Source organism: Mercenaria mercenaria, unplaced genomic scaffold (assembly GCF_021730395.1).
Source record: "Mercenaria mercenaria strain notata unplaced genomic scaffold, MADL_Memer_1 contig_2813, whole genome shotgun sequence".
Classification (NCBI taxonomy): Eukaryota; Metazoa; Mollusca; class Bivalvia; order Venerida; family Veneridae; genus Mercenaria; species Mercenaria mercenaria.
In genome coordinates this window covers 351-10,090 of record NW_026460895.1, presented here as the reverse complement: position 1 = coordinate 10,090, position 9,740 = coordinate 351, and the positions used below count along the sequence as shown (strand labels likewise).

Sequence of the window (9,740 nt, the reverse complement as noted above, 5' to 3'; positions counted from 1 at the left end):
TCAAAACTCCAGAAAGGTTACGATTTAAAACAAATTTGTATGTAGACGTTTGCATTTTCGCCACTCGCGATTTTGCATCATTTTGATCTGGCCGATCTTCGTAGTATTTTTTCGGTTAACCGAAGTCCGTATTTTCAAACGCAATGTCCTGGAAGCGGTTATAAACAGCTCGCGTGTGTTCGCCGACAAGTGCCCAGAAAAGTTTTTAGGATTCATCCGCGAAGTCTCGCGGGAAAAATTAACGTACTGGCACATAAACTTATCGGGCCATTTAAAATGAAAACTGTCATAATTTAATTTCATCGATGTGGTAAACTCTTTGGGTAAGAGACATTCCAAGCTTCAAGGAAACCCCAAATCAATAAAATACTAGCATATGTTCTGGAACTATATTTTGTCTTTCACTGGATGTTACGTAAGCTTGGTAAACCTGCGCAATTTATAAATGCACAGCGCAATAAATTTGTGTTTGCGCAATGATTTTAAAGATAATTTTTTGAAACGGACAAGGTAAAAAAAGGATAATTTGGCTAATAAGTTAATATGCAGTTTTTATTTGAATTTGTGAACATCATAATTCTTATTTTGTGACAAAAGGGCATAAAATTAGTCACCATAATCATATAGGCAAATGTATTACCAAATCACGCAGAATCATTATGCGTGTTTATGCTTAAATGAGTTACCGCGGAAGAAAATATGTCGCTTTTTTCGAGTATTGCACAATTACACTTCATAAATTTGACAGATTACATCGTATATTGGTCATAGCAAATGGGATTGACATAACTGAACTTCATCTGATCAATGAACACTTTGAAATTAGAGACAGTCTAATGGAATTACATCAATTCACTGTGTTGTGAGGCCATTTAATGAGAATGAGAAATCGGGCGATAGCAAGGACTCGTCAAACGCTTTCCCTCTACTTATCCATGGCAAACAGCTAAAATAAATTAATACCAACCTGTTGATCATTAGCTAATTGTCTAGAAAACTTCCACTCCATACTGTCACTTGAAACATCAGAGATGCTTCCTTTTACATCTACAATGGTTGAAAACTTTACTTTCACCTGAAAATACAAGTTACTCTCAAAGTATGACTTCAACTATTAACACAACATAGTACTTTTTACACTTTTTTCCATGTTTTTAGTGGATGTCATCCTTAAATTAGAACATGTGCTTGGCTCAAAACACAAAGAAGCGAGTGACAAAAAATCCAATGTCAGCCACCTTAACACGGAGGCAAAAATAGCACTTTCCATAAAAGGTATCATGAAATTGAATACTGTGCCATGGACCTTAAACTGACAAACAAAATTGAAACTGATGCATGGGCAAATGTGACGGCACTCCTGGTTTTCAAACAGTCATGCTAAATGTTTTATGTTGGCTGGTAGGTGTTGCAATATCCATCTCTACTGATAGCTAACTATAGCAAAATAGCGAAAATAAATGTGCCGTGTACCAGACTACAGACGTTCCTCCTAGTAACCACCAACAAACCGCAAACATTTTCGTACCTTAAACAGTATGTGTCGGCAACAAATGCCAGGTACTTTGAAAGAACAAGAGAAAGTATGTGTACCTTATCAGCCCTCAGAAGTGGACAACTGTGTGGTACATTAAGGAATTCATCAATAAGCATCCTCTGTGAAGTTGTCCTGTTACCAGCAGTAAAGTTTGCATGTCCAATCACAACTGAAAATATTCTCTCTGTACACCTACAACAGAATCAAAACTCTCATTCTGAATCAAATATCAACCCTAAAACATAACAGAGGCAAATTCTTTAAGAAAACATTGTTGCTGCCAGAAGAAGAAAACAAATTCTCCGTAAATGAAAGTGAGCAACTGTTATTTTTCCATAAAATGTTACTAAATATAGGCTATGCAATTTTTTTTATCAACAGAGATATATTGCACAGTAATGTATTGGCAAGACATTCAATAAAACATAGAATACTCAGTGCCAACTTATTCAATTTACGGCAAACAAAACATGCAAAGCCTGTATGTCAGTAATGAATTTCATGAACTATTTCTTCTGGAATATTTGTATCTAGGATTCATAATATTGTGTATACTGCCGGGGGTGAATGGCTCCTATCGTTTGAGATCCATGATTATCATACATGAATGCCCAAAAAATGACAGTCAAACTATGAGCTAAATTTAAGGACTCAGAATCTGGGATACGAGTTCCTATCAAAAGTCAAGGCGATAACAGGTATGCAGGCAACTATGACCCTAAGTCACTCATCTTGATCGTATGACCCTGTGTCTGACCCACTTTGGTGAATATCTAATAAACAACTCAAGAGAGGGCATTGCTAAAAGATTTTCCTATCTTTCAGCTCTGGTGGTGGAAAACAACATTTAACTTGCTCATAACTAAAAATGAAATGTTACCTTTCGCCGAGGATATCCAGGAACTGCCTCCTGAGAACCTGCCTAAGTGCAAACAGGTGATCTAGCTGATTCTGTGATTGGCCAGTTAAGTACAACAACTTCTGTAAAACCTGGCTTAACTTCACCGGACTAACCTGAAAATGGTGCATAACTTGTCTAACTAGAGCTACTTTTGAGAAAAGCACAACTGTCTAATCATCTGAATAGTTATGTATCTGAGTCAACCATGCACCAATGACTTAGAGTGTGGATACTGGCATCAACCATGCACAAATGACTTAGAGTGTGGATATGGGCATCTGTGTACAGAGAAATTTTCGGTAATTCAAGGGCCCTAATTCTGAAGTGCCTAAGCCAATTTGGCTAGTTATTGAACTTGGCTGAGGACTTATTGGCAAACATATTTTGTTCAAGTTTGATGAAGATTGAATTAGAAATGTTCGACTTAGAGTGCGGACAAGATTTGTGACACGGACACACACACTGACAGGAGTAACTCAATATGTCTCCCACCACAGTGGTGTGGGAGACATAATTATGTTTGAAAGTCATCCCGAAGTCTGAAACCCATAAAATTTCTTCATGAATCAAAATATTTGACAGAGTTTCAAAGGCCTCTATGGCCTGAAGTATAGAGCTAAAATAACCTCACATAATATATGCAGATCCAATATGTCAGCTAGGCCATGTCAAACTGTATTTTTGTATGAAATTGTGCTCTGTGCAATGATTAACAAGAGATAACAGAGTGATCTTGGCGTCCACCAATGTGCCATTTTTGAGTGTTCCAAATTTCAAGACTTACTGACTAGCTCAAGGTCAAATTTCATTTCCGTACACAACACTGTGCATGTGATCCAAATTCGAAAGCTGTAGCTTGAGAAATGTGAAAGTAGGTCACTAGATCAATTTCAAGGACAAAGTTCTTTGTACACAAAACTATGCATGTGCATCAAGTTTGAAGGCTGTAGTTTGAGAAATTAGAAAGTAGGTCACTAGGTCAATCTTAAGGTCAAAGTTTATTTCGGTACACAAAACTATGCAAGTGGTCCAAATTTGAAGGCTGTAGCTTGAGAAATGTGAAAGTAGGTCACTAGGTCAAAATCACTTCAGAACACAAATCTATGCATGTGGTCAAAATTTAAAGCCTGTACCTTCAAAAATGTGAAAGTAGGTCACTAGGTCAATGTCAAGGTCAAAGTTTGTTTCGGTATACAATCCTATGCATGTGGTCTAAATTTGAAGCCTGTAGCTACAGAAATGTGAAAGTAGGTCACTAGGTCAATCTTAAGGTCAAAGTTCATTTTGGTACACAAAACTATGCAAGTGGTCCAAATTTGAAGGCTGTAGCTTGAGAAATGTGAAAGAAGGTCACTAGGTCAAAATCAAGGTCAAATTTTATTTCGGAACACAGAACTATGCATGTGGTCCAAATTTGAAGCCTGTACCTTCAAAAATGTGAAAGTAAGTCACTAGGTCAATGTAAAGGTCAAAGTTTGTTTCGGTATACAAAACTATGCATGTGGTCCAAATTTGAAGGCTGTAGCTTGAGAAATGTGAAAGTAGGTCATTAGGTCAAAATCAAGGTGAAATTTAATTCCGGAACACGAAACTATGCATGTGGTCCAAATTTGAAACCTGTACCTTCAAAATTGTGAAAGTAGGTCACTAGGTGAATGTCAAGGTCGAAGTTCTTTTCAGTGCACAAAACTATGCACGTGGTCCAAATTTGAAGGCTGTAGCTACAGAAATGTGAAAGTAGGTCACTAGGTCAAAATCAAGGTCAACTCATGTCAAGGTTCATCTTGCCACTCAAAACCATACATGTGGTCCAAATTTGAATGTTGTAGGTTATTGACAAGAAGATTTTAAAAGCCTTTCCCTATATAAGTCTATATGAACCATGTGACCCCCAGGGCGGGGCCATATTTGACCCTAGGGGGATAATTTGAACAAACTTGGTAGAGAACCACTAGATGATGCTACATTACAAATGCCAAAGCCCTAGGCTTTGTGGTTTGGACAAGAAGATTTTCAAAGTTTTTCCCTATATAAGTCTATGTAAACCATGTGACCCCCGGAGCGGGGCCATATTTGACCCTAGGGGGATAATTTGAATAATCTAAGTAGAAGACCACTAGATGATGTCACATACAAAATATCAAAGCCCTAGGCCCTATGGTTTTGAACAAGAGGTTTTTCAAAGTTTTTCCCTATATAAGTCTATATAAACCATGTGACCCCCGGGGTGGGGCCATATTAGACCCCAGGGAAACAATTTGAATCATCTTGGTAGAGGACCACTAGATGATGCTTCATACCAAATATCAAAGCCCTAGGCTCTGTGGTTTTGGACAAGAAGGTTTTCAAAGTTTTTCCCTATATAAATCTACGTAAATTATAGAAATAAACAAGGGGCTATAACTCACTAAAAATCGTTGAACCAGTCTGATTTTCAGGGGGACACAACTAGGGTACCAATACATCATTCTGACAAAGTTTGGTCAAAATCCCCCTGGTAGTTTCTGAGAAGATGCGATAACGAGAAATTGTTAACGGACGGAAGGACGACGGACCACGGATGCAGAGTGATTTGATTAGCCCACCATCTGATGATGGTGGGCTAATAATATGCACATGCCTGCATTTTCTGCTCAAAATTTGGTGTAAAATTAAACTCTTATATGTTTACCTCTGCAAAAACAAATATATCAACTTGATAAAATTGTCCAAAGATTTTAATAGTTTAAATTGTACACAGAAACCGGAACATATATACCAATGTGGAAAACCGCCAATGCTAATGCATCTTTTTAGTATTATCTGCGTTCATACTGTATAACACTTTTAACTAAATAGTGATCTAAATCAATATTTCTATGTGAAAAAAGAATTGAGTTAAATGGAAAAAATGACATAGTGCAAGTGTCATAACATCCAGCTGAAACCAAAGTAAAACAGGATTCTCATGCCAAGAAAGTTTTCAGAAAGATAGACAGACTGATATTGCCATAACACTGTGTTTTGTTTTTTTCAAACATGACTTCTAACAACACTGACTAATTAGTTTATACTTATTCATTTTAGCTTGATTGTGATGAAAGATTCAAGCCTATTTGAACAGTGGGGGAAACTTCCCGATCGGGAAATCGGGACTTCCCCTTTTTTGTTACTATATTAAGACATTTTTTCCCATTCGGGAAATAAAATTGCTGTTTTTTAATAGGGTCAGAAAAATTGATCAGTGCATAAGGATATTCAAGTTACAGAGATAATGATAATATCAATGTACACAAGAAATGTTGTTCTAAAATCCTACCGTTCAGAATATTTTTAAACGGTCTTGTTATTTTTTATTTGTCTGACATCCGAAATAGGCACATTTGCTCAATCTTTTCTCAAAGCCTGCATTTCCCGAATTAGAAATGCAATTTCCCGATTGGGAAATGTAGCAGTTTACTGTTTTACTCTTGATTTCCCATTCAGGAAATGTTTAAACAAAAGCGGGTAATAGTAACTATTTTTATTGAAATTCTGGAGACAAAACATTTACACAAAACTCAAGGCGTGTATTCTCCTTATAATACTGTTGCATATCTTCATTCTTTAGCCTGTACAAACAACTCTCAATTAATTTGTAAATTGCTTCCTTTGCACTCTTGAGTTAGTCTTTCAGTGGATGGTACATACACAGGACCTCTGACATATTACCTGATGATATTACCTTGTCAAAGAACACTTGGTGATTAACTGTAGCAAAGTTGGTAAAAATTATGAGATATGAGACCAGAATCAAATTAATCTCTAGTAACTGACTCGTGCTCTCCGTTTACTTTTGGTTGTTACAGATAACCTTTCTTCCTTAAAAACTGTCTCCATATAAAAATTTCATTGTCGAACTAATTTGTTTTTGTATCCATACAGGTTTGATAATGATCGTTAGGTTGCATACTAAACACTTGCTCGTGCATATACAACTGATTTTGATTTTTTCACCTTTTACATCAATTTATGTATCCCTCTGCAGAAGGGACATTATTGTTCTTAATGGCCTCCCTGACATATGGTTATGATCCAAAATGAAATATTTTCAGCATCTTCCAAGATTTGTGATTATCACGACAGAGTTTGGCACAATTTAGAGCTTTTTCTGACTTAAACATAATCAAAACAGCAAGACGTTTTAAACAGGGTTCAAAATTTAGTTAAAAATCATGTTTATTTCAAAGTGACCTTAAAGTAAAACAACCCAATCAAATTCAAAGATATATTTGTGTTGTCCCTTTAAGTTGTGCTTTTTAAAACCTTCAATACCACGAATTGAGTCGCTACATTTTGTCATGTATAAGCTTATTTGCACATATGGTAAACTGTCACACAATACCGTGAAATACCTATTGCCAATTCTATTTTGATTTCTTGTGACATAGAATATCTTGCAACACCAGCTTCTAAACCATTTCTACGATTAAGTACAAGTCTATCTGAATTTTTGTCAATCTTATATAATCTGTAAAACGATTGATCGATGCAACCACTAACACAAGTGACATGACTGTGTGCCTGCGTTTGCTCTTCATAAACCTTTTTTTTACAAAATTGTCCAAACTTTTATATAACTCCCTATAATTAATGTCATATATACTGTTTATAATATAAGTAACATGTCTCCACTGAAGCATTCAACTTCTTGTCAGATTTTTATCATTACTTAATCATTATCAAAAGCTACTATACAGTCAACATTTAGGAAATGTAATGGCGTTAAGTGTTTTGTTTGTTTTGTTTTGTTTGTTTTGGGTTTAACGCCGTTTTTCAACAGTATTTCAGTCATGTAACGGCGGGCAGTTAACCTAACCAGTGTTCCTGGATTCTGTACCAGTACAAACCTGTTCTCCGCAAGTAACTGCCAACTTCCCCACATGAATCAGAGGTGGAGGACTAATGATTTCAGACACAATGTCGTTGTTAAGTGTTTTGAGACAGTTGCAGGATAACTGACAGAAGGACCTAATTTTGCATTCAGATTTATGACAAATTTACTCTGTGCAGCTTCATACTGAATTAGGTTTGAAATAAAAGACAAAGGTGCTACTAAGTAAGAGTTACATAAACTGTACAAATGTTCGGTTGCGATGCACTTGTTAATTATACAAGCCTAAGTGCTAATTTCTGAAGTAATGCCCTCTAAAAAGGCAATAATAGCTTCGCTCCGGTTCTATTTATATACTTTCAAGTTGAGCTGCCTTATCAAATACACATCTTTGTACATGGAAGATAGTATTTAGAGTCATCTATTACAGATTTGGCTTCTGATTTTCCAACAGTGAGGGCAAGATTTTCTTTTTCCAGAGCAGATAGAGATCTAGATAGAAAAAGATTTAATATTTAGACATCATCAACTGGAATTAAATACCTTAAATACTTTACCCAATACTGAAACAATCACATTAAAATGCTATTTTTACCAGAGCATATGTTTTATTCTGTATTTCTGTGGTCGCAAAGTCCTTTTATTCGCTTATAAGACCACCTGTTTCAATCCAAAATGTACATAATACCACACACCATAAAGTAGCATGTACATCTGCCATATCTGCAAAATTCATAACAATTAAATATTCAAGATGGAAACAATTGTTTCATATTTATGTCTTTTGATTTGATCAAACCTGAATGATTTTTCATCGCAGATATCAACATCTAGTATTCATGAATTAACATGACTTTAAAAAAAAGAAACTTGGATAAAGAAAACAGATTTGAAATAGAATTCAATCAATAAAATGTTTTGAGGCAATACGAACAGACCCTAGTAAATTACGGTTTGTTTTTCTCAAGAAGCTAATATATAGCAAAAACAGTCATACAGAAAACAAACTTCTTATTTCAGCTAACAATAGTACGATCTACATTTTCTATACCCCCACACATTTACGTAGGGGGCATATAGTGCTGCTGCTGTCTGTAAGTATGTCTGTCCGTCGGGCCGTACGTCCAAAAATCTTGTGTGTCCAACTCCTCCCACACTATAGCCTGGTTTGCTTCATACATTCACAGATAAACAAGCTAGATGTGCAAATATCCACAATGGAAGAATTGTTTTTCTGCGGCTATTTTTACTGCAGTTATAGCCCTTTGATGTTTTTTTTTGCTATATGGAATGTAGAGAAAAGTCTTGTGTGTCCAACCTCTTCCACGCTATTAGCCTGATTTGCATCAAACGTTCACAGATGAACAAGCTTAATGTGCAGATGACCGTAAAGAAAGGCTTGTTTTCTGTGAATGTTTTTACTGCAGTTATGGCCCTTTGATAGTTTTTGCTATACAGAGGATGGCACAGTATGTGGGGCATCTTTGTCCTCTGGACACAATTCTAGTCCTATGTAAGTTTGTATCTCCATAACCACTGGTTGGAATGGATTGAAACTTCACACACTTGCTCACTGTACAGGCTTTGTAACTCTTGCTTTTTTACAAAATTATGTCTATTTTTCAATTTAGGATTTTTTGCTTAAGTCTTTAACTCAGAGTGCTCTAGTTTAAAACTGTGTTGTCAGTGGAAAGCATTCAAAGTACCTACATTTCTACAGGTTAATAATCAATGCACAAACAGACTGAAATGTCAATGGCTGTTTGTATGCTATGTTTTGTTGTTCATACAAAATGAATGACTGGTCTAAGCTCTCAAAATAAAAATTATGATTTCACTTCTTACATTAGAAAAACATACTCAGCATAATGGTAATACTAGTAAACCTATACTAATGCCTTTAAGATAAAATTTACATTTCTACATCATCTGAAAAGGAAACTCGCTTATAAGATCACCCAATTATTTAAAGAACTGAGGTTTGGACCTGAGAAAATTATGGTAAATTGTATATAAGCTGCAACTATAGCAACTTAATCACAGCATTTGCAGTGTATGTAATTCTGATATGACAGTGATCTTTTTATCAGCAGTTACATTGCTATTAATTATCTTTGCCCATCATACCAAGCCTCTGTTTGTGTTTCTATGCTGCTGTTGTTGTGTATCTTCATCTTTGCAATTTCTATCCAATGGCATCAACGACTTTGTATATTTCACTTGTATGTTTCTCCGTCTTCCAATACTTCCGACATTGCCAATATTGCAGACAGAATAAATGAAATGTGTTCCAGTTTTTTTTTAGCAAAATTATATCCAACACTTTTGGAAGCAATTTACCTTTCCCAAACGGGAAATTGCATTTCTTATTAGGGAAATGCAGATTTTTCACTAAATCTAAGTAGAAGTGCTAACTTTCGATGGAGAATAAAAAGATAACAAGAACATTA

At 35.7% G+C, this 9,740-nt stretch overlaps 1 protein-coding gene across 1 annotated transcript; it reads right to left on the bottom strand.

Moving 5' to 3' along the window:
• Positions 1-946: 946 nt before the first annotated feature.
• LOC128552452 (uncharacterized) lies at positions 947-9,489 on the bottom strand. Its single transcript, XM_053533492.1, has 4 exons — positions 9,418-9,489; positions 2,418-2,551; positions 1,594-1,729; positions 947-1,075 (listed from the first exon to the last, which is right to left on the bottom strand). The coding sequence occupies exons 1-4, from the start codon at positions 9,487-9,489 to the stop codon at positions 947-949; spliced, it is 471 nt and encodes a 156-aa protein (XP_053389467.1).
• Between the last annotated feature and the right edge of the window lie 251 nt (positions 9,490-9,740).